Source organism: Dipteris shenzhenensis, chromosome 33, assembly GCF_047967505.1.
Source record: "Dipteris shenzhenensis isolate YYH24624 ecotype China chromosome 33, Dip_SZ_1.0, whole genome shotgun sequence".
NCBI classification, from domain to species: Eukaryota; Viridiplantae; Streptophyta; class Polypodiopsida; order Gleicheniales; family Dipteridaceae; genus Dipteris; species Dipteris shenzhenensis.
Window position 1 is genome coordinate 31297319 of NC_141628.1, and position 25700 is coordinate 31323018.

The window sequence follows — 25700 nt, forward strand, 5'->3', positions numbered from 1 at the left end:
ATCGGAGCGTGGTTCATGGTGAGGAGCTCAAGCAGCACGTAGAGGTCGCGATACCCTAGTAAGAGGATCTGCACCTCCTTTCATTTTGGATGCTGGGGAGCATATCTCTACAGGTACACAGCCGTGAGTGCAAGGTGCACTGTCACTGATTTCGATGCCCCCTAGTGTGAAGCTCGAGTGCATTATCCCTAAATCCCAAAATTGCAATTCGGGGACGTTTTGGGGCGTTTTGGCATCGCAAAGTTTTCGCAGGCACTCAAGAGAAGTGGCTATTTTTGACTGTGTATGCTATATTTTTGCTTGTGTGCGACTCGTGACAAAGATGCTGCTGTGTGACACCGGTGCAGAGATTCTGAGAAATGCAAGCCAGTTTGGGTTGTTGTGTTTATGCATATTCGTCACTTGAAGTGACTCATGGTTGCTTGCCACTGCCCCTGTGAGGCTATTTGCAGAAGTTTTGCTATTTGTCTTTGTGAGGCATTTGCTATGTTTACAGGTTGCTATTGCAATTCATGATTTGTAAAATGTCTGAGAATCTGTCTACCATTGTCAATGAGAAGCTTGACAATAATCACTTCCAAGCATGGAAGTTCAGGATGACAAACTTCCTTATGGAAAGGGGAATTTGGGAGTACATCAGTGGTGAAATTGCAAAACCAGTCTTGGGTGCTGCTTCCACTCTTATTGAATTAAAGGCCTTTAAAGAATGGCATGAAAAAGGCAGGAAATGTTTGTATTGGTTGTCTATCAGTATTTCACATTCCATGATTGTGCATATACATTGTGCATATACAATTGTAGAGATGCCTAAGGAGGCATGGGATACATTGGTGAAGTTGTATAGCATGCAGCTCAAGCAGGAGTTGCACAATGTGCAGAGGAAAAATCTAAATATAAATGAGTATTCCTTGAAGGTGAAAGGCCTTGCAGATTCTCTTGGCTCCATTGAAGCACTTGTTGATGATGAGGACTTAGTGTCCGTGACCTTGAATGGTCTTGGGAAGGATTATGCACAGTTTCGGACATCCATTAGAGTCCATGAAACATTTCTTGATTTTCAGGAACTTATTGCTCTCTTGCTAAGTGAAGAGCAAAGGAATGGTGGTTCAGCCACTTCAACTTCTCAAGAGTCTGCTTTCTACTCGAATATAGGTAGAGGCAGGGGTAGAGCAAGAGGCCGTTTTGGTGGCCGCACAGGAAATCAGAACTAGTAGCAACAACAGGAAAACCAGTTCTATGGGAGGAGGACGTGGTAGTTCTAGAGGCAGGGGGAGCCAAAGAGGCCATGCATGTTCATGGCAAAGGAACCAGCAAGTAAATAGCAGCACAGGATGCTATTATTAAGGAAATCCTGGACATAAGGAGAATACCTGCTATGAAAAGCAGAGTGACATCAAAAGTGGGAAGTTGCAGCAAAGCAACCATACGTCATCAAGCGGGCATGGTGATGACAGAACTGAGCACCTTTTTGTGATGCAGCATATGGTTAACTCCATGACAAGAGATGCTGCAGCCTACAGTGATGTTTGGTATGTTGATTCAGGTGCCTCTAACCACATGACCAGTCATGGTGAGTGGTTTCATGATGTTAAAAATTTGAATAAGCAAGGTTATGTTGAAACAGGTGATGATACTGTGCACCCAAAAACGTAGGTTGGTAAAGTGCCATTGGCTATGTAGGATGGCAAAACGAAGTACTTGGCAGATGTACTTCATGTTCCAAAAATCACCAAGAACCTAGTTTCAGTTGGCCAGATGGTTGAGCAAGGTCTACAAGTTAGATTTAATCCTAATGGATGCTTTGTTGAGGACTTAAAAAATAAGTGTCACTTGGTTGCAAAAGGCAACGAAAATGGCAGAATGTTTACCTTGGATGTAGATATGCTTGAGGTGAAAGATGCTATGTTTGTGCATGGGAGAGGTGTCATTGCAGATATTGAGATATGGCACTACCGCATTGGGCACATGAATATACAAAGGCTCAAATCTATGCAAATGAAAAACATTGTTGCAGGTTTGCCTAAATTCACAGTTGAGGGAATGCAAAAGGTATGTGAAGCATGCCAAATGGGCAAGCAGGCTAGACATGCATTTCCCAAAAATGCTAAGGTGAGCAGAAGACCTTTGGAAGTGATCCACTCAGATGTTTGGACAACCAAAGCTGCTTCTATTGGTGGATGTCATTACTATGTGACATTTATTGATGACTACACTATGAAGGTGTGGATTTATTTTATGAAGAACAAAAGTGAAGTGTTCAGCCATTTCAAGGCTTTTAAGGCCATGGTTGAAAAAGAGAAAGGTGTGCATATTAAGGTGCTAAGATCTGATGGAGGGGGAGAGCTCTTTTCAAAAGAATTCAGTGAATATCTGAAAGAACAGGGTATTCAAAGGAAGTACTCATGCAGGTCTACCCCTCAACAGAATGGGGTTGCAGAAAGGAAGAACATGCATATTGCAAAAGTAGGACAGACAATCCTAAATGAGAAAAATATGCCTGACTATTTTTGGGCTGAAGCAGTAGCAACTGCTATTTATATTATGAACAGAATCCCCACTGCAACTGTCCATGGCATGACGCCTGAAGAAATGTATATAGGCTAGAAACCATATATTTGTCACTTGAAGGTATTTGGTTGCATAGCTTATGTTTGTGTTCCTGATGAGAAAAGAACAAAGCTAGATCCAAAGGTAAAAAAATGCATCTTTATTGGATATGCTCTGCACCAGAAAGGGTATCGTTGTTATAACCCTTCCACTCGTAAAATGCATGTGAGCAGAGATGTTGTTTTTTATGAGATGAGCAATTGGTATGCACCAATTGTTATGGTAGGATATGTAGATGTAGGAAATAGAAATGCTGTAGCAAATGCAGAGCAGCAATCTCAAGCCTTGAGTGGACCCGAAGAGTCCTCTACTAATGGATCTAATAGATGGATAGGGAGATTGAGATCTACTGAATCGTCACATGGCAGTCCTGATAGTGTTGTGCAGGTGTCACGTAAGGGAAAAGAAAAGGTGGACCATGCTCCAGTTTTTGATGTTTTAGTTGGTAGCTCTCATGTTGATGGAGAGTCAAGTGGCTCTGAAATGAGCCTTGAGGAGGAACTTGGGATTCCTTATATTGTTACACTTGTTGTAAGAAAAAGAAAGCATGATTTAAAGACTCCTGCAACAAGTGATCCAGTTGTATGCAGGTCCACTCGTGTTAAGTATCCATTTGACAGGCTGAGATATGATGTGTATAGAGCAGATCACTATGCTTATATGGTCAAGATTCTAGAGGAACCAGAGCCCACATGCTTTGAGGATGCAGCATGGCATAAAAATTGGGAAGCAACTATGGATGAAGAGATGGCTGCCTTGGATGCAAACCACACTTGGGATTTGATGCCTTTGCCTCATGACAAGTGTAAGAAAACAGTAAACGCCTGTGCTCAACAGATAGCAGGATGTGCCTATATTTGACTTTTCTGCAAGCCGTCACACTCTCACATGTTCGATTCCCTTCAATTAAGCTAGAGATTCCTCTCCTTTATGTGTCCTGATATACTAAAATAAAAAAGCAATAGGATGCATTTGTGGTCTTAAGGTTGTGGTAGCCAAAACACGTACATTTGTGGGAGATCTTCTAGATGACTATGAAGCTAGAACAAATAGGAGACACCAAGATATTAAGAAAAGTACCATGGATGCCAAAAGAGTCAAGATTTTGTAAGAGTAATTGGACCAGTATGGAACAAGGGATTGGATCTCAATTCGGCCCAAAGGATTGTTACCACACATAGGAAAATCTTGCCGCCTTAGGTGGGTCACTAAGCTCAATCCAAACCTTAAAAGGTAAGTGAGCATTGCAATCAGGACTTAATGCAGAGATCTTATAAGGGATTCAACAATTGTAGATTCCATGTATTGCATGTGGTTTTTCAAACTCCAAAAATATATAAAATCATGAAATCAATCCTTGTAATAGAAAGTGAGCTCCCCTACTTTGTGGGTTTCTTCCAAAAATGAACACCCAAAAAGATTGGGCACCTTTGATGTATAAATCGATGGACGAAATTATTTTGCACATGCTTTTTCTAAATCCATGATGATAGAAGGTTTAAATTCTTAATTTTCTTTGTATTAATTGTAGACAATGTATGCTACTAGAGGCTGTTAGATGGGGTTGATTTCCAAACCTTGCTGAAACTGTGGTTCTAGGTTTCCTCACTATCATAAGGGGATTCTTTCCTCCATATTTGTTTGGCTATAGGTATTCTACTGGGGGAAACCATGTTTTGCCATTCCTTAGTGGTTAGTTTGTGAATAGGTTTTCCTAATATGGTAAACAACCCTTTAAAACATGATGGTTCAAGAGCTATTCTGCTTGTGGGCCATTGCAATTTAACACAGTCAAGGGTAGGTTGCAGAAGTTGAGGCTATCTAGCATTCATCCCGTACTACCGAAGAGTAATGTCCAACAAATCCATCTAGTCTTGGCTAGAACTGTCCCAAAGATTTACCCAGGCCTTTATTCCTTTTTTTGATAACCTTTTAGCTAGTCTGCACCACCTACGCGAAGACGGTATGTGTAGCATCATGTGCACCATCCGTGAGATATATGATGTGTAACATTTGTGCACCATCAGATGGAATGTGTCCCATGGTGCACCATCCATCTGTGATTATTAATGTGTCACATTAAGTGCACCATTTATTGGCATGTGTCGCATGTGTGCATTAGCCTTATGATTATTGATTGCATAATTCATTTGGTGAATTATTTGTTTGATTGTTACTAATGTGCACTTGATGGTTTGAGCATAGGTGATGAGCTTCATGATGAAGATTGATGATATTACGAGGATACTAATTGAGGTGTCACATGGATTTTTGTGTAATGGCCATGTGCCACAATTTGTAATATTTTATATTATATGCCATGGGTAATAATTAGTGGTAGAAGAGTGATAAAAGGATTAAAAGCTAAAGCTTTTTGTGCATCCCTTATTTTTGGCAAAGGGATATTTTTGTACAAAATATTTTTGGCTCTATGTGTTTTTCGGAGCTTTTATGCTTTTTGAATATTGATAAATACTCTAGGTGAGGGAGTATGAGCCACTCACCTAGAGGGGGGAGATTGTACCTAGCCTACGTGTCGTCTCTTTCATCCTTGTGCTTGCTTCCCCTTGATTTGGTTGATTTGTGGATTTGAAACATTAATTCTACTTATAGTGGTATCAGAGCTTTGGTACGCTCTTCAAGCTTATGGTTGCCCAAGTTATACTGGTGCACAGCCTCCAAGGAAAGGGTCAACTAGCTTGCTAGCCCATCAATGTTCAATAGGTAGCCTCGAAGTGCACCTACGGCTCTTCCCTCCATCAGCAGATGACAATGGCCTGCAATTGGAAATTGCCATGAAAATTGCCCATGCTTCTTGCATCTGTCTTGCTGCTTGCACTTGTTCCTAACAGTCAACGGATTCAGTCAGGGCACAAGTTGCGACCTCTTTTGTTTTTTTTAATGTGCCATCATCAATTTCCCATCGTTTGGATGCTGGGCTTCCTGCGTTCTCCCCTGACCACTCTCTTCTAGCCCCATTTTCCTAGCACTAGGACTATTTGTGCTTGGCATCATTGTTAAGGCTGTGCAATATAGCAGCACTTGCAAGTAGTAGCATAAGCCTCAATGCCACCGGTTTGCACCAACCCCCATTTTTGAAATGGTTCAAGTCGCAAAATGGGGTGTAGGGGCTTCCGATCATGATCTGTTGGTTGACCCAGCCTTTGACAGAGATTAGAGCTCTTTGTGAACCATCGCGCATGTTTTTGCATGGTTGGCCACCATAGGCCTGCTTGTACAATCTTCTTTGCTATGAAGAGACCTGAAAAGTGCTCACCCAAAACACCACAATAGGCCTCCATTAGAACATGTTTCTCATGAGGCTAAATGCATCGCAGTAGTAGGGCCTCCGTCAAATGCCTACAATATAGTTGGCCTAGCACTACTTCAAAAGATTGGCTTTGCGATGCCATCCTCTTCCTTTGATATCGACTCAGGTACTTAGGCACCACCCCAGTGGTTAGGAATGACACCATCTCATCATACTAAGACCATGCGATTTCTAGAACCACCGCAGGCCCAACTTTGACTGGATCCACTTGGAAGATTGCATCTAGCTCAGCATCGGGAAACTCATCTTTCACTCTAGTCAGCATCTCCTCGAACTCCAATTGATGCAGGTAATTGGCCACTGCATGCTAAGATCCTAGCCGATGGATGACTTTGAAATCATATTCCTACAACAACAACACCCAGCATGCCAGCCAACCTGTGAGATTGTGCTGCTTTGCTAGGTATAGCAATGCGAAGTGGTCAACATGAAACACAAGGGGTCATCCAAACAAGTAATGCCCAAATTTCTTGACGGAATAGATCATTCCCAGTCCTTCTTGTCTAGTAATGTTATTGTTCTTCTCAGCTGCCAAAAGCCATCCGGGTAGTACCATCTATCAACATCCTCCTGCATCAGCATACTACCAGTGGCTCGGTCTAAAGCATTGACGAGCACATGAAAACGTTTCTCCCAGTCAAGAGACATCAAAACTGGTGCACACAAGAGTTGAACCTTGAGTTGCATGTATGCCCTATCGCACTGTTCCATCCACAAAAATGCATTTCACTCCACATGAGCTAGCACATTCAGGGGAATCACCACCATGTGAGCCAAGAATCGCAAATGCCAGCCATGCCAGCGGATCTGACCCAAGAACCGCAGACACTTTTTGGCACTATTGGTGTAGGTGCTTGCATGATCATGGCCACTTTGGCCGGCCACAATTCCTTCTGACGAGATGACATGACTCAGGAGTCTCCCGCTCCTCAGTGGCGAACACATATTTCATGGGATTCACGCTGAAAGACACTTCCCGACAATGCTAGAAGCACTTTCGTAGATGCTCCAAGTGCTCGGTGAATGTCCCAAAAAAACTGAGGCCATCTAGAAAGATCCTCATGAACTATGTCAAATATGGGCCAAAAATTTTCTGCATGGCTCACTAAAAAGTGGATGGAGCATTCCAAAGTCCAAACCACATCATTGTGCACACATACACTCCCCAAGACGTTATGAATGCAACCTTTGATTGATCTTTCAGACCCATCCGGATTTGGTTGTAGCCACTGTACCCCGTCGAGAAATGAGTACACCTCATGCCCCGCCACTTCATTTAGCATTGAGTCCATGTAAGGCCAAGGTAATGGATCCAGTACCGTTGTAGCATTCAGCTTGCAATAGTCCACACAAATTCATAGCTTTTTATTCTCGGGGGGGTCACTCATCATATGTAACCCTATCCGTGAGTTTAACATAAGGATATTTTTTATTTCTAAAATTTACAGAAATAAATATACATAAGGGACTATTTAAAATAGTTTTGGAAAAAATTTACAGATTTGTATAGAAAAGGGGTACATTTTATTGATGAAAAAATTTTACAGATAAGGGATTTTAAATATAGGCCTTGAATGCACGTGATATAGAGGGTTTATACATAGTGACCCCCCTGAGTTTTTATTCTTCTTGGGCATAATGACAATTGGCAATATCCACTCCGGCTTCTCAATTGGTGCTATGAATCCCACCATCAATACGCACTCCAACTTCTCCCACACCTATTTAGCCACACGCGGATTCATACGCTGTGTCAAACGCATCCTCCTACACCCTTGTGATTCATTCCATCCGGTCATCAAACTCCTGCTCCTACTCCAAAAGATCCCACAAATTCATGCCAGCCACCACTTGTTGTTGTTCAGCCACCTCATCTAGGACTATGCTAATGGAGCTCGCGAAAGGATTTTGGTGAAGATAGTGCTCCGTAATTCCTTCCACATCGACCACAAATAGTGGTACCAAATCCAAGTTGGCCTTGAGGAATACCTCTTCTTTGTCATCGTCTAGGCCATCCCCCATATTCAATGTTTCTACCAGCACTGGTCACAGTGCCTCTGATAGGGGATCCACTTCACCCATTGTGACTTGCCTTGTCACACAAAAATGACATTGTGCTCCCAATTTTGTTTGACCTTCACTTGCCACAGCCAGGGTCTACCCAATAGCACAATGTATTCTGAGGTTGGAGCCTCCATATTCAACACCACAAAAGAGACTACAAATGAAACTCCGGCCACCTTCAAGATGACCACTCGCATGATCCCTAATGGCCAAACTCGCCACTGATCTAACATGCAGAATAGGAATGGCGCCAGTTCCCACGACATCCATCCCATCTCTTGGCATGTTTTCAGAGTGATGATGTTGACTCCAGAACCCCCATCAATCAGAACTTGCTTGAAAGCGTGGCCTTGTGCTTTTGCCATAATGACAAGAATTTGCATATCCATGAGAGGGACCGCTGCCACAGGCGAAGAATCAGTTTGGCATACATTGACCTCTTCTTGCTCAAACTCCTTGTTGAGGGATTGAAGCAATTGTCGATGGAACCCGGGTACCAAATTGAGCAGCTTGGATAATAGATAAACGGAGGAAGGATGAGCCGATGATAAACAAGAAGACCAACAGATTCCCTCCATGTCTTGCAAGAGGCCGATTGGATTACCTTTGGGATATGAATTGAGGAATGGTCAGTGACATCCTAGGCATGACTTCCTAATTGACTTCATTTAACATAGTCTAAGTCATAGTTTATTGATTTTATCCAAACTCTAACATATAGTTGCTTTTATCCAAACTATAACATTTACTCTCAACTTCTTGTTATTTAAAAGACTTCTCTTCACCTTGTATGTAACATGCAACTTCAACTTATCATGGTTCTCAAGTATCCAAAATTTGATATTCATTGTAGATTCATCCAATGGACCTTGTAATCGCTCCAACCATCTTCAAAGTTCATGCTTATAGCTGATGCATCTCATTAATGTTGGATAATATAGCAATGACACAACGTGTTTGGGTTTTAAAAAATTTCCCAAGAAAGTCTTACATCAATCTAATTAATCTACCCATAGTACCCCCACCTTATCACTCTCCTAACCCTTTCATACCTCTCTCCTTTCCCACTTACCTCCTGCCCCTCCCCACACACATACACATCGAGATGCACAAGAATACACACATACATACACGCTCACATGCACACACACACACACACACACACACATGCACTCATGCATGTGCATGTCACACACCCCTCCCTGCCCCAATACGCGTGCACATACATGAAGGGTCTTTTGATATTGGCTCCTTTCCAATTGTGGGAAAATAAGATTGTCTGCACTGAATCTCTTGTTCATTGATCAATACTAGTGAGAGTCTCCTAGATGTGCACACAAAATAGCTAATTCAAAAGCTCAAAATTTTCAAAAGTATGCTTGCAAAAGGGTTACATAAGAGAAGGCTGTAGACTTTTAATGGACTCTATCTTTACATATGCATCAATATGAAATTTATGTATGGAACTCTACCATTTTGGCATACTCCATGCCTTGGGACTTGACTCGAAGTTAAGGACAAGTTTAAGAGCAACACTTGTAATTCACTATAGGACAATATTGTATAGGAAAAGTACTAACGTGATGCACATTTGCTGGAGCACACTACCACACGATCTTAATTAGATGCATATGCTTCTTATACATAACAAGGGGTCAACCAAGATCTACTTGGATGCATCTGCTCCAACTGCAATGACAATCCCGTCTCTGGTGCATGATTTCTTGTAGCGAGCAGTGTTGTAAGACCAGAAGAGGTTACCGGACATGGATGAACACAGGCCAGATACGTAGCTTCGTACCCCTGGTTGCTCTATGAGGCCGCCTTCTTCTATCGCATGAACCAACTCCACGCAAAGTTTGTCCACCGTCTCAATCTCCTCGACAACACGACGAATGGCTTCTGGGAAAGTGCACGCTGTGGCTTCACAGAAAACAGAGGGAAGGTTGAAGTAGTCACCGATGGAAGTCTCGACTTTACAAGACAGCACGTCGTTGCACCAACAAATGTGGTCAATGACTGCGTCCTGCAGGCGAATTATGTCCGGGCTCTGCAATGTCTCTGCGTCCAGCTCTATATGGAGGGAATATTCCATCAAAATGTAGGCAGGGAGAGCAAACGACGCTGGTCGGCAGATCCGTTTGTATTGCTCCACGTTTGGGAGACAGCCTAACCGGCGATATATAGCTTGGACTTTGACAGCATTGAAGTAGTCTTTCATGGCTTGAACGAAGCGAAATTGCAGCACGGCAGACATGCCTCTACAAATCTCCTGCCACACTTCGGAGAAGGCATCCAATACCGCATCTCCCGTAGCTACGCCCTTCACGCCAGCAGCAAGGATGGTCAAAATGGTATCGTGTCGTCGCTCGCTCGCTGAACAGTCTGATCCTAATGCTTTGGGATCGTCATCATCTGTGTCCGAGATGAAGAGCCAAGAGAGGACTTTGGTGACAAGGACATGACGAGTGGTATCTCCCTTGGGGAAAATCATGCAGCAGAAAGCGGGGAAGAGGCAGTCGATAATGAATTGTCTAGCAGCGTCGGAGGAGGGTCGAACGATGGACAAGATCCAAGGGTCGCATTGGGCTCTAACAAATTCATATTGAGGGTGCAATGCAACGGGGAAAGAGCAGGGAAGGCTGGAGGGTATGTCAAAGTTCAGGAGCTCCATTGTGAGGGAAAACGATGTACGAAATAAGAAAGGGTAGACACTGAACGACAGTAGTGGTGTGTAAGAGATTGTGTCCAAATATTTATAGTAGTAACATGAAACGTGATGAAATATTTTGTCTTTGTAACACGGACCCTTCTCTACGTGCATGGAGCCTACCTTTTTTTTTTGAGACTTGGAATGACTCATATAAATTTATGACAACCCTTGTATTCTGCAATACGCTTTCGCTCAGAAATCTTGTTCGGGTGTTGATGTATTTCACACATTACTATACATTACAAGGCCGCGGTTTCTACACGTTTCATTACATGAACAAGAGATGGGGTTCTCAAACTTTCACTTTTCTTGGTGGCCAGTCACTACCAAAGCCGGACGAAACAAATATGTGTGCCAATGATGTTATTATTTGTGCCAATGATGTTCAATGCTATGTCACCCTCCCCTTGTCCAATTATTTGTGCCAATGATGTTCAATGTTGCGTCACCCTCCCCTTGTCCGGACATGTGTGAATCTTGCCTAAGCCTATGCGTACTCTAGACATTGAAGGAACAAAGAAAATTTAAGGCCTATAAAACTTTACAAGCCCAACACTATGCGATGAGTTACACTCTAAGGTTTGATTAGACGCCAGGTGTATATGTCCTACCTTATGGTCCCTAGGGCAAGGGTACACAAAAGTTGAGTACACACTACTTTTACACATGGCTATTGGGGGAGTAACCAACCACCTAGATGGATCATATGTGGTATTATATCTATGCTATCATCCATCAAACTTTGGTTTAGTATGATAGTGGGGGAGGACACATATGCTATTCTCCATCAAACTATCCCAATAATTCATCATCTTATCTTATTTGTATCTAAATAAACTGAAATCATATCTAAATAAGCTGAAATTAAAAACGAAGTGATATGTAGCAAAACTATCTTCACATTGAAAAATGCATAATCAGGTAAAAGCTATCAATCAAGTGGTAATGTGGCAAGGAAAGCTGCATTGTAACATTAAACACCCTGTTAACAATAGGAAATTAAGGAAGTAAAAAGTTATTTATGCAACAACAAAAATTCTAGGACTATGTATTGTATATAAGGATATCTAGGCTCAGAACCATCAGGTGTGAACATGTGTGTGCATATGCGTGTGTGTATGCATGTGCGTGTGTGTGCATGTGCATGTGCATGTGCATGTGCGTGTATGTGTGTACGCACATGCACACGTGTGTGCATGCGTGCACGTGCGTGTGTGTGTGTGTAAGAGAGAGAGAGAGAGAGAGAGAGAGAGAGAGAGAGAGAGAACACTCAAGTGGCAAAATCAAATGGTGTGTGTGGGGGGGGGGTAGGGAGGGAGGGAGGGAGGGGGGCACAGAGAGAGAGAGAGAGAGAGAGAGAGAGAGAGAGAACAAAAAGTACGTATTTAATGCAAGGTACAGACTGATTAACATGAATGGGGAAGAGGAGAGTAGATTTAGTGGGTTTTGCAAAAGTGCAAGGCTCACTAGAAATGGGTGGCCTTTAAATTTTTGGCTTTTAATTAGGTGCGGGCTCACATTGTGGGCTCAAGCTACGCTACAATTGTATCTAGTAGTAGCAAGGGAGGGATATTGGCATATTGCAGTCTTTCACAAGAAGATGTTGCTTGAAAATGCATCAATAACAAGCATTATTTGACACATTCATACACAAAGCTCAGTCAAGAAATGTTTTAGCAATAGCCAGGAAATTCATAGTTTTGATGTAATTGTTTTACAACCTACAGGAAAAAGCAACTATGTAATGGAGCTTGAATGACCGTAAATGCATTGGCAAATTTTTTTGAATGGAGGTAGGGCTAGGTTCACCTTAATATTTTATTAGATAGAATATTTGAGACGCCAGTTGAAAGGCAAATTGCTAGATCAAACTCTTTCAAGAACTATAATATGTGGTTTTGAAAGCAAGAATACGCACCATCAAAATTGAAGGTGCATCTTGGCATGTTGAAGTGTAGCTCAAAATTAGTGAATGACAAGCATTCATCAGAGGCTTCCTTATCCATGCATAAAGTTTTCAGGTCTCTTCACAGCAAAGAAGATTCTACAACCGGGCCTATGGTGGCCAACTATGCAAAAACATGCCCGATGGTTCGCAAAGAGCTCTAATCTCTGTCAAAGGTTGTGTCAACTAACAGACCATGATCGGATGCCCCTACACCCCATTTTGCCACTTGAACCATTTGAAAAATGGGGGCTGGACTTCATGGGTCCATTCCATCTGGCTACAACCTTCACGAGGAATTGCTATTTGCTTGTGGGCGACTGGACTACTGTACTATTCGAGTGGAGGCATGGGCACTATGAGATAACATCACAAATTCAGATGCAAAATGCCTTTATCAGGATATGTTCATGCGGTTTGGCTGTCAAATCCAGTGGGTCAGTGACAGGGGTACTAACTTCATCAACAAGGTCATTAAGTGGATGAATTCCTTTTACATGGTGATTCACAAGAAGTCATCTCCCTATCACCCATCGTAGGCCAATGGATTGGATGAATCGACAAATCATACATAATTCAAGCAGATGATCTCGTTGCTAGTCAATGAGCACCGCATAGATTGGGATGAAAAGTTGTTGGCCGCAATGTGGGCCTATTGCACGTCATTCAAGGTTACAATCGTACCAACTCCTTTCAAGCTAGCATTCGGGATGGAGGCAATTACACCTATCAAGCATGTTGTTCCAAGCCTGTAGATTGTGGTGGAGGATAGAATTCTTCCGCACGAGTCTATGGTGTTCCATCTGGATGTGCTAGATATGTTGGATGACATATGGATGGAAAGCGATTATCTTACCATGGAGGTCCAAGCAAGGCAAAATCAAAGGGTGGATTTGGCTTTGAAAAAAAAGTTGTTCGAGCACGATCAATTGGTGTTTTTGATCAACAGTTACGTAGGGAAAATGCCAGGGAAATTGAAGTTGCAGTGGTCAAGACCTTTCTGGATCTTTCATGAGTGTGGGTCTACTTTATTCTATCTTGCAGATCTGCAGGAGTGCATTATCCCACATCCAATCAATGGGCTTTAATTGTGTACTTATCATCATGACGAGAGTCTAAAGAAAGGATGAGAGGGAAATATCAAAGTACTAGCTAGGTGGCTTTACAAGAATGAGTGTGTCCCATCAAGGAATAGCCCCCTCCTTTTATAGCCAAGAGAGGGGTTCTCTCCCAATAAATGCATCCTCCCACATGCATGGTGTGTGTGGAAAAGTCTCCCATGTGGGCTAGGCGGTTACACACTCTTAATTGTGTACGACAACCCTTTGCCTCATTTTTCCACATAAATCAAGCCCCATATCTCAAGTCTATGATACTCCCTTGGTCTCTTTCCAATTTTAGAATATGTTCAAACCTCTAGGAGGACAAGTGGAGGGTTGGCACAAGGAATCTGGCCACCTCATCCTACTTTCCCAATTATTTAACTTGCATCCTCGGACTATCTAAACCTCCCCCACATGGGCCTATCCTACATGGAGGGAATAATCCAATATAATATCCATCTCCACCTATTTTATATTACTTCTCCCATGGACTTTGGGCCATATCTCACTAAATGCAGCCTAGGTGGAGGTGTGGCACATGGAGGAGCCATGCCACCTTACATTTTATAATATTACTACCATGGATTATGTACATCACATCTTATGGGTCCTCTTACGTGGAAGGGTGGCACATGGTCACGCCCTGCTACCTCAACCCTGGGCCTTACACACACCATATTTTATTATACTATTGCCACACATACACATATTAATGCCTTTTTCCTTAGACATATTAACACCCTGGGCCCCGGTTGGTAAAAACCCCTACATGGTCTTCTCTTACTTGTAGAGGAAAATCAATGTGTAAGTGGTGACAAGTATTTTTTGGCATTACAGAAAGTAGCATCATGTAATAGCTATTAATCAAGTTGTGACATGGTAAGGAAAGCTACATTGTGAAATTCAACATCGTGTTAAAAGTTGTCACTTGTTGTTTAAGCGCACACGCGAGAGAGAGAGAGAGAGAGAGAGAGAGAGAGAGAGAGAGATGGCACGCTCAAGGTGCAAGGGGTTTGATGGTGTTGAAACGAAGACAAAGATTATGTGAAACAATACCATTTGAACGAGAATAACTTGAACCCACATGGTATGTACAACTTGAAGAGGAACTGTTGAGGTGATGAGTTGGTACTATATGTTATAGTTTGGATAAACTAGAAACAATCTATGACTTAGACTCCAAATCATGAAGACATGACTAAACTAAACATTCCACCATTCAGAGCTCAAAGATGTTGTCCAATAGCTTCTATACACCAAAAGAAATGAAAATTCCCTATTTGGTGTTAGGCTTCTTTCCCTATTTAGTGTAGGGTGACTGGTGTAGGTTTGGGCCTAGGATGTAAGTGGGTACTAGGTAGTGGGCACTTCCAAAAAATAAATGATGCTCGACTAAAATCCCACCCTCAAGACTAGTATCACAATCATGGTTCATTGTATGAGGCTTGTATAGGTGTAATTGTGCAATGGAGGAACAATTAGATGTACAGATTAGTGCTCATTGAGCTCATGCCAACAATGCTTGCTAGTTGAGGTCTTAAACCTTTATGGAGTCCTTAGACAAGGTGAGGGTCCCTTCTCTTTTTCACGTTTGAATGTTTTCTTTTTTAGGAAGCTATTTGACTCTACCGTTGGGCTCTACCGTCGGGCTACTTCCTTATCCCTTATTTTTGTGTTGAAGGTTTGAATTTGCATAGCTTGTTAAATAGTCAACTCTACCATCAGGCTCTATTGTCGGGCTACTTCCTTATCCCTTATTTTTGTGTTGAAGGTTTGAATTTGCATAGCTTGTTAAATAGTGTGAAGAATTTGAAAAAAGTTCAAATCTCACATTTAGAATTGTTGCATTTTTCTTTTGGAGACACACTCGGCCAATTCTTATAAGGCACGAGTACCACGACAGACTTTTTATGACTTAGGGTCAGCTGCCAAAGCCAAAGGCCCAATCAAAGGGAACTGGGGCCCTTAAAGATGAACTCATCAATGTGCATCCGTTGGCTAGACGTACGTAGCCTAAAAGTACATCGACGATTGGGAATCTATCGGGTCGGCTCTGGTGGCTGGCTGGGTCCATACTCTTAGGTACAGTTTGGTGTCTGCAGGACAAAAATGTCCCGCCAACTCTGCGTCTCTGCCGCTCCTGTCGTTGCATGTCACAGACCCACATGCAAAAAAATCAGCTCCAGAAACTACCCTCCCTTTTCTAACGAACATCAAACTTCGTCCTTCGAGGATGAGACAATTCGGAGTATGGAAACCACATGGTGATGGGCCATCAAATGAATAGGGCTGAGGCTGGCCAGAATTAAATTTCCGCCCTAGGATGTAGTTGATTTCTTTTCCGGGAGATCAATCGTCATGAGCGACATGTCATGTCGACCTTGGAAAAGGTCATACAAGTCACATCACGCTTGGAATATTAGTCCAAGATATCACATCGGGAAAGTTGAAAGGACTGAAGGTCAATGGTGACTTTTTGCTTTGTTAGATTTTCTTGTTAGTGGCCCTATGTCTCTCTCTCTCTCTCTCTATACATACATACATACATACATGCTTGCTTGACTCACCCGACTTGTATGCCCATAGTAACTCATCCTTTTGTGGGGGGTCCTCTTCATCCTGGTCTTTGCGCTCTATACATCTTCGTGCCTCAAAAGAAACCTACATCATGAGCTTGACAAGTACCTTAAAGGATTAGGAAAAACCATACCTAGGGAAATTAATATTCACTGTCTCTACCGACTCCAAATATTACACTCACCACCGAAGCATGTCCTCTTGCAGCTATTTTCCTCTCACTCTTCAGTCTCATCTTAGTTTGGTAATCGAAATCTTTGAGCTCATTGAGCCTGACCTTCTCATTCTTCGGTCTCATGTTAGTTGTCTTATCGAAATTTTTGGTCTCACATTAGTTTTCTAATCAAAATCTTTCGTCTCACATTAGTTGACTGATCAAAATTTTTCAGTATCATGTTAGTGATCGAATCAAAATCTTTTGTCTCACATTACTTTCTTAAATCGAAATCTTTCGTCTCACATTATGGTCTTTGGCATGGATCAAAGGACACTATCTAGTCACATAGCTGAGAAAACGTTGCCCAAGTAAACTCTACAGATGATTAATAATTCAATAGATTGCATAAATTACATCTCAAAGACTCCTTTCCTTCAAATTACATCTCAAGGACTCCTCGTTGAGCTCCGTGATTGCAGGCTCAGCCCTCCTTAGTCCTTTCAAGAATGGGGTTGGTTCCTTCCTATAGGGGCCTGGCCCCTCTCTTCATGCCGCTTCTTATTTCCTTAATTTGAGCTTCTTGGTTGCAGGCTTGGCCCTTCTTGCTCCTTTCCTGAATGGGGCTGGTTCCTCCCTTCAGGCTCCTTTTTCTCGCAGTTAGGCTTGGTCTTGGCCTTCTTCAATTTGAGCTCCTTCTCTTTTGTATCTTTTTCCCAAATGTCAAATTGAGCTTCATCACATATTTTCTTGTCGTAGATAGCTGTAGCAGGTAGGAAAATTTGATCTGTCTGGGCAATGGAAAATGGCATTCTCTACATAGCAATTTTGTATGCACAAACACCCCAAAGAAAAAAAAGTGCACAGTGGTAGAACACAAGCCATCGGATACAACAGTCATCTATGATGGGGGTATGGCAGACTACGCATTTCGGACCCTGCTCCATAGTAGGATAGGCATCCGATTTAACTATTGCAAATGTCAATACCACAGTCTTGCTCTGCACATGACGAGGTTGCATCTTGACTCCTTCCTCCCTCATCCTAAGGCTGCGGATGTTCTCCGTCATCTCCTCTACTTTTTGCTAACTGTATGCAATAGCTTCATCTGAATCCCTCAGCATTTGTTGAAGCTACTTAAATTGCTCAAAAACATCTTTATGGCCGTTTCCAAGACTTCCAAGACTTCCACTCCATAACTGTCAAAAGCCACAGCAAGCTTATGCACAACCCTATTGTAATCTTATTGTAGGGTCTTGTAGCTTACTCTTCGGACTTTCAACAGTGTTTCAAAAAAATAGCCCTCATCGTGGCTATTTCAAATTTCTCCATCGTGATTGCTGCACCTTGCTTCATCCTGGTTGTGGTCTCTGCATCCTTCCTAGCCTGGAGAGCTACCTCCTTGTCTTCTCCAACCCAGTTTCTCTCCACCCCATCCTTCCTGGCCTTAAAGCTCCCTCACAGTTCCTGCATCACCTTTTTGGTTTTTGCATTCTCCCTTTTCAACTCCTCCATCATTTGGTCTTTTTCAAAGTTCAATCTATTCTGCATGTTGTAGAGCCATTTGTAAAGACCCTCCTTTTCAGCTCTTTGATCTTCAAGCTCCTTTTTCATATTTTATAGCTCCTTGTCCGCCGTGTCCCCATCACTTCTCAATTCTTCAAGCCTATCTTGGAGCTCCTTCATGTGCTTCTCTGCTTCTTCTCTTATATGCCTTTCCATGTTGACCATTTTTATCATGACCTTAGCTTGCTCTTGTGCCCGCAAGGCCCTTGCTTGTGCTTCCTCTACCTTTGCTTCTGCACCTTCCGTGAGACTTTTCTCAAGTTGCACTACCTTTACTACATCAGTGGCTTTCTCTTGTAGAAAAGTCACCTTCTGAGACATCTGCTTCTCGTATTTCTCAAAAATCCCTTTAAGGGTAGATGCCATTAGGTGCATTGCAATTCCAGTGGGCTGAGATGACAATTGGGATTTGCCATCCATGCAATTCTTCAGATTGCTTAACATGCTCTTGGAGATCGCCCTTGAGAGAGATACATCACATCCTTTCAGTTGCTCTACTATTGCTTGAACCTGCCAGAACTTGCAGGTTCCTCTCATATCAGGAAAGAAGTGAATGGTCTTCTTCAACACATCTTGGAGGTCTATTGGCAAGCTCGAAATCTTGACTCCACCATCTTTACTAATATGAGCATTGGGGTATACATCTAGATTATCATGTCCCTTCCACTACTTCTTGAAAAAGCATGCTTGTAAACTGCCTCTTGAAATTCCTAGAGCATTTTCAATCACGCTTTCATTGATGGTAATCTTCTGACCTTGATAGACTAGTTGCCCCTCCTTACATGTTTACCTCTTGTACCAACCTGGTGAAGTTTTGGAGAGCATCCAAATTGGGATTTTGAAGGTCGAGAGAGGAGCTCCCATATGTCATGATTTCAAGATCACGAGAAGAGGGGCTCTCACAATGTGCTGCAAAGGGAGAGGAAATATTGTGTGAAGAGCTCGCAGACTGTGCAGGGTCTATTACGAGGGGATAGAAGTTACAAGAAGAGTGCAAGGGGGAAAGAAATAGTCAAGAGGGATAGAAGATGAAACAATGAAGGAAATGGAATAGTGGAGGCTTGAGTTTGTAGTCCGATTGCAAGGGAGAAAGAAATGGTTGAGAGGGATAGAAGATGAAATAGTGAAGGAAATGGAATAGTGGAGGCTTGAGTTTGTAGTTTGATTGCAAGGGAGAATGAAATGGTCGAGAGGGATAGAAGATGAAACAGTTAAGGCAATGGAATAGCAGTCTATAGCCCAACTACACTATCAAGGTGAGAGCCACTACGGTGGTTGTAGCCTGACTACACTGTCAACGTGAGAGCCACCACAGTGGTTGGCCTGAATTTCGATTAATTCAAGGTGGCAGTACTGACTTGCATGGTAATGAGTGATTAGAGGTGGTGGTATCTAAGATTCCCAAACACGTCTCTGGTGGCGGGGCTAAGACCCACTAAGCCGACAGTTAATTACTAGCCACCACAGTGGCTCGCATTTACTCACCTTCTAGTTACCACCACTAGGCTTCCATGCATGATTACTATGAGTGCAGTAAATTACGAGTCACTGGGTGTGCATGCTCAGGAAAGTACTAGAGTGCATGCTCAGGAGAGTACTGAGGGATTCGAGGTGATAAGGATTCATGATTTACTTTTGTGGAAATTACTGCCTGATGGTGGTGGCTGTCATCAGGATTCCATCGGGCTGGTAGTTAAAATTACCAGCCACCGCTCACCCACCACTGGGCTTAAGCATGCATGATCACTACGAGTGTAGTAAAAATTACCACTCACCAAGCTTGCATGCTCAATAGAGTACTAGAGTGCATGGTAATGAGTGATTACAGCCACGTGTGTCATGGCTATGATCCCACCGAACTAGCAGTTAAAATTACCAGCCACTGCTCACCCACCATTGGGCTTAAGCATGCATGATCAATATGAGTGTAGTAAAAATTACCAGTCACCGAGATTGCATGCTCAGTAGAGAACTAGAGTGCATGGTAATGAGTGATTAGAGCTTCATGATATAACTTTGTGGGAATTACTATCCGGTGGTGGTAGCTCTCATCAGCCACGTCTATCATGGCTAAGATTCCACCAGGCTGGCAGTTAATTAGCAGCCACCGGAGTGGCCTACTCACTCACCACATGGCATCTTCTTCATGATTACCAGCTCGTCTAGGTGGCACCTAAGATTCCATCCTGGTAGCCTATAATTAATATGGATGGAACCTCGGCCTCTAACCGCCACGATGGCTCGAATTTTATAATATATATAAGATCCGTGGCATTTGGCATTTTACTACGTTGCTCTCCTCCACCCCTACTATGCTACTTTGCTCCACACCCCTCCTCCAGCTCTTTTTCACCCCTGCTCTACTATGCTCCCTCCTTCAACTCTGGCCAATCATCTCCCCTACTCATCTGCTGCTCGCCCACTCATCTTCACCTGGCATACTTACCCCCCCCTAATGCTTTGTGATCCCAGTATTATCTACTTTCTCATATAAGGTGATTGTTTTGCACTCACCCGGAGTAAAAATGCTAGCACTAGTGGAGACCCTTCGTTCCCATAGTCGATTCCCCCCACATATGCATGTCACCACCTTAGATGACATGCTCACAAAGGGCCTCTTTATGGTTGTAGCTTGTGCTATATGGGTTCCCCCTAGATGTTGATGAAGGCCTCAGTATTTTTCAGAGCAGAGTACTCTCGACTTGTTACACAAATATATAACTCCAAGAACCAACGTGGTGGTTGTCATAGATCTCCTAGTCAGAGGTTTTTTTCTATGGATGTTCTCCATGTTCTATCTAAGCTTCTTGAAAGAGTGCCTTGTACTGGCATACACATTAGAGATATTTGATCATCATAGGCTTATATCTTTGAAAATTTTATGTTGTATCTTTTAAAAAGATAGGCTTGTATCTTTTAAAAGTATTTGATCTTCATAGGCTTGTGTCTTTTTAAAGTATTGTATCATCAAAGGACCTTTTGTGTGAAACACATTCTTGTATCTTTGAATGTTTTATGGAAGAGCAAGAGATAGAGAGGTTTCTTTATGAACAACAACATAATCATGTCATGGTTTATTTAGGCACGACAACAAATTTGTGCTAAGCAGATATGTAAAAGGTCCTTTCAAACTCCGACACAAGATGAGTGCTACACAAGCTTGTGGTTCTTCGCAAGATCAACAAAGAAGAGTGCATAGGGTTTATGAAGCCAAGCTCTAGCAGATTCATCATAGTGGCAATATTCCCATACCACTCTTCAATTGCAAGAGTAGTTATGCGCCGCCTACCCCCCACTTGACTACTACTATATCCTCCAGAGCAAGAACGTGGGATGCTGTGCTCTTATTCTCAACATGAACAATGTGTTTGTTCATCCAGACAACCGTAAAAAGAGTTGTTCTTGCCATGATGACTTTTGGGGTGGGGAGGTGGGCTCTGATGGCCATTTCTTGGCGTCTGTTCGTCGATTTCGCTGGACATTGTCCTGATTTCTGCTTCTGAAAGAAGCCGAGGGCCGACCGTGTCACTGGTCAGTTCGTTTTATCATTTTGTATACGCAACTTTTCGGGAAAAAGAGAGAAGGGACAGCTTTTCAGAAAGATGGAGTAAGACCGAATTCAGGTGATGTACGTTTAGAGAGTACGTTAGATGTGTAGGGTGGGCGATGTCAATCCAACTTATCCAAGTTCAAATTCCGCAGATGTCGAGTACTTTATATTCGAAAGCGAGAAGAAGGAATCAGAAAAGTCTAAAAACATAATTTTTGGAGGTGTCTCGACTCTCGACTCGCAGCTTTCCAGCACGCCATTTTGTGAACCGTTTCGAGACTTGCTGCACCACAAATACGTGCGACTTAGAATCATTGCACTCTTTCATTATTGGTAAAAATTGGAGGAGTGGCAGCTTTTTGGAGTGTGGAGTGCGGGCATGTGCCTCCCACTGAGCGGATGCTGGCATGACAGCTACGGGCAACGCTGATGGTGCTTGCGGAGAACTCTGGAGACAAGCCCAACGATTGATACAAGTTTGGCGGCACTGGGGAGCTCGGCCGGAGAGGACGGATGCTAGAGATTCTTCTTTGTCCATACAATCTGACTCCAATCTCCAATTATGCCCACAAGTTTCCAACGTCGATTGTATCAAATGTGCGTGCCCGGCGGCGGGCATTGCAACCCAGCCGTCACATTTGGTCTTCTGTTTGGAGGCCCGGCGCATTACCCTTATAAATTTCTAAAAGGCATCCTTTACTGGTTAGCTGGAGCTGCAGTGGCCTGCTTGCTGCTGGCAGCGGTAACCGACGGTGCCGTAAGTACTCATGAGCCTTTAAGATACTCCCCGTGTGCATTGAAAGTATGGCACCATCTTGAACTCCCTAGGAGCTCATTTTGAGACTTTCAATTTAATTTTAAAAAAAACTCCAATTGCTACATTTCTGAGATTTCCCGTTTCTAGATGGTTGGAGTCATGCGCTCTCTACTGGCGAACCAATTTACGGAGCAATCATCCTGGAAATTGTGATTACTTTCGGCTTGGTATACACAGTCTATGCCACAGCAGCTGACACTAGAGCTAAGGGAAACGTGGGGATCATCGCCCCTCTTGCCATAATTTGGCTTTATTGTGGCTGCCAACATTCTGTTTGCCGGAGCTTTTGATGGACGTTCCATGAATCCTGCTCGCTCATTCGGCCCTGCCTTGGTAAGCTGGGACTGGACGAACCACTGGGTGTACTGGGTCGGCCCACTCGTCGGAGGAGCGCTGGTCGGTATTGTGTATGAACTCCTCCTGATCATGGGTCCAGAGCCCACGCATCAACCCATCCCCGATTACTAAGCCGGTTGGTCAACATAGTGGGCACAAAGAGGATGAAGCGACTGAATTTGTGAGGAGGCAGCTGGCGCAGTACTGGTTTTTGGTCATTGTTTCGTTTTAGCGGGCTTCAGGTAGTGTAGCTGGTCGCAGGCAGCGCTTGTCACGGGCGAGGCGTGTTCATATCGTCCCGTTCTGGACAGGACGTTGATCGACAGTGTGATGTGATGTGCATCATGCGCAGCGAGAATCACTGGATGGGGTATGGTGGATGTACCGATTCCCAGGCAGGACTGTCTGTACCGCGTCTGGACACCATTTTGTATGCGAGTTATATACATTGCCGTTGAATAAATGATGTAATTCTTCTTCTTTTTTTTCAAATAGAACTGTTTTTTTTTTTTTTTAATTGAAAAGAGGTATTCTCATATATTCCACAATACAGTATCTTACATACAGCACAGACAATTTCTTACATATGGCTCAGACAAAAGACGTCTCGCTCAAAATACTCAGGAGGCGGAGTCTAGCGCTCTCCTCGGGCCAACTGGCCACTAGCCATTTCACTTGGATCCCTACGTCAACTACTCTTGTTTACAATTGAGAGACAAGATAGCCGAACTGCTAACGGATGCTTCATAACGGGCAGACCAGATTTTGTGAAGTGTGGCGTATCTTATCACCTCCCACAGAGTGGCTCTATCTGGACCAAGGTCCGCCCCAAAGATGGCTGCTCCTTTTGAAATGAACTGCATGCCCAGAGTTTTGGCACACCGCCCTCGCAAGTTTCCCCACAGATTCCGGACACAAGGGCATCCCCAAAAAAGGTGGGAGAGTGACTCAGCTGCGCATTTGCAAAGCTTGCATCTGTCATCCACGCGGAGCCACGGTACGTGATTGCCAATAGGGAAATGACCTCCGCATATTCTCCACAGGAAATAGTTAATCTTGCCATATGGCGTCGATTTCCACAGCCTCGCAAATCTGCCACTCCACCTGGCCTCTGTATCATTTCTAAGCCAACGGTCATTAAGCTTTAGATACCAACCTTCCTTATATGCTAGGAGATTGTCGAAGGCTTTAGGTGACAGCTTAGTCAGGGGGATATCAGCACCCCAAACCCACTCCTCTTGGACAGAGTTAACCGAAGGATGGGGGTTGGTGGGCCAGTCGAAGGGAATCCTGTGTAATATGCCACTGATAACAGCCATTTCCTCCTGTGACAGCAAGAAATCTGCTTCAATCTGGTTAGGGGACAGCCAGCTACAAGTCTGTGCGTCCCAGAGGTCTTCCCAAGTGAGTATTCCTTTAGAAGCAATCAGTCCTGCCATCCTTTCGTTACCTAATGCGAATTTGCCACCATCCGGCCAAGCCACTTGCCACCAAATGGAAAGCTTCAAGGAGAAGTCCTCTATCCCTGCAGGGCGCCCTCTCCAGGAAAGTAGTACTAATCCCTCCTTCCAAGCTGCCATAAGTCTGTTAAAAAAACTTCCTTTCAGACATAGCGGGGCGACCGAGAAGACTTTAGTCCACATATCCAGATTACTGAAGTGTTTCACCTTAGCATTGCGAACAGCATATTCAAGAAATACAGTCCAGGGTTCCCTAGAGTCCAGGAATTGGGTCCATAATTTCATCAAGAATGAGACTGCTCTGCGCTTCAAGTCTGGGACTCAAATAGAACTGTTTTAAGGGAGCTATAGTTTGTGAGCATGTGGGCGACTTGTTAAAGATGGTACATAACCAAGTATATTGCCTCTAATAAAGTATGGATGCGTGATCAACGTGAATATACCCATAAATATCCCTCTAAGAAATATTCCTGTCTATCTTTTCATGTCAAAAATTTAGAAAGCATAATCTCCAAGACTCTCCCCCCCCCCCCTCCCACACCAACTACGAGGGGGCACTCCTAGGTTGACATGTAGGAGGTTTCCTTGAGGGAAGTTGCACAGGTAGCCACTATAGGTAAGACTTAAGAACTTACAACTTCTAGAGTGATCTTTCAGCTCACCAAGACAAAAGTATAGTTTAGACTTCTAGGGTTGATCATGTGGCAAGGCAAACGTGGCTGTAAACTATAGGTAATAATTTTATTAATGTACCATGGTGAGTAATTCCCTAGGTATCTCTTAGGTCCTTAACTTCATACAATTGAACATTATATCCTTTCAATAAAAATGACCTATTATAGTGTAGACCTACCAAAGCATTCAAAATGTGATTTGGTCTTGAAGCATCGTAGATCAACCTTGCATACTTCCATCACAAAGGGGATGGCTAAACCCAACTAGGCAAACAAAGCTGATTGGAAGTTCTTCAAGAAGTAGAATAGAGACCATCCCAAAATATTCGAGGGTCAGAGGAGGGCTACAAGGAGACGACTGGACACTGTAGGTACTTCGCACTTTGGTGCAGGCGGACGGTTGGCATTCGAGGCAACCATGGTAAGTCTACTTCTCATTTAATGTATTGTTCTATTTGTTTTACTACATATTACATGCACTTTATCTAACTCTCATAAATTGGATCCATAGCAAGCTATGGTGGGTCACCTTCCTACAAATGCAGAGATGCAACACGCATTTCGCATAGGAACAAAGCCATGGTTTATTGAGCAAGAGGCAATGGGAGCGATGGTCAATTGGGCTGAGAAGGCTGCTCACACTGTATAAGTCTACTCCTACTTGTAATCTCACTTTTTAAATTGTTTTATTCTTTAAGTTCCAATCTAATTTTCAATCTATGTAGTTTCACTCTTACGGTCAAAGCTCGAGCATCCCATCATCAAAGGCGAGCGATCACAAGGGCCAAGGATGCAGAGATGCA

General features: G+C 43.2%; 1 protein-coding gene and 1 pseudogene across 1 annotated transcript; one reads left to right on the forward strand and one right to left on the reverse strand.

The window, feature by feature from the left end:
• Nucleotides 1-9668: 9668 nt before the first annotated feature.
• Nucleotides 9669-10676, reverse strand: LOC147879966 (microbial Terpene synthase-like protein 13). Its single transcript, XM_087371630.1, has one exon. The coding sequence runs from the start codon at nt 10674-10676 to the stop codon at nt 9669-9671; it is 1008 nt and encodes a 335-aa protein (XP_087227756.1).
• Nucleotides 10677-22172: 11496 nt separating this feature from the next.
• On the forward strand, nt 22173-22895 carry LOC147879967 (aquaporin TIP1-2 pseudogene; annotated as a pseudogene).
• The last annotated feature ends 2805 nt before the right edge of the window (nt 22896-25700 follow it).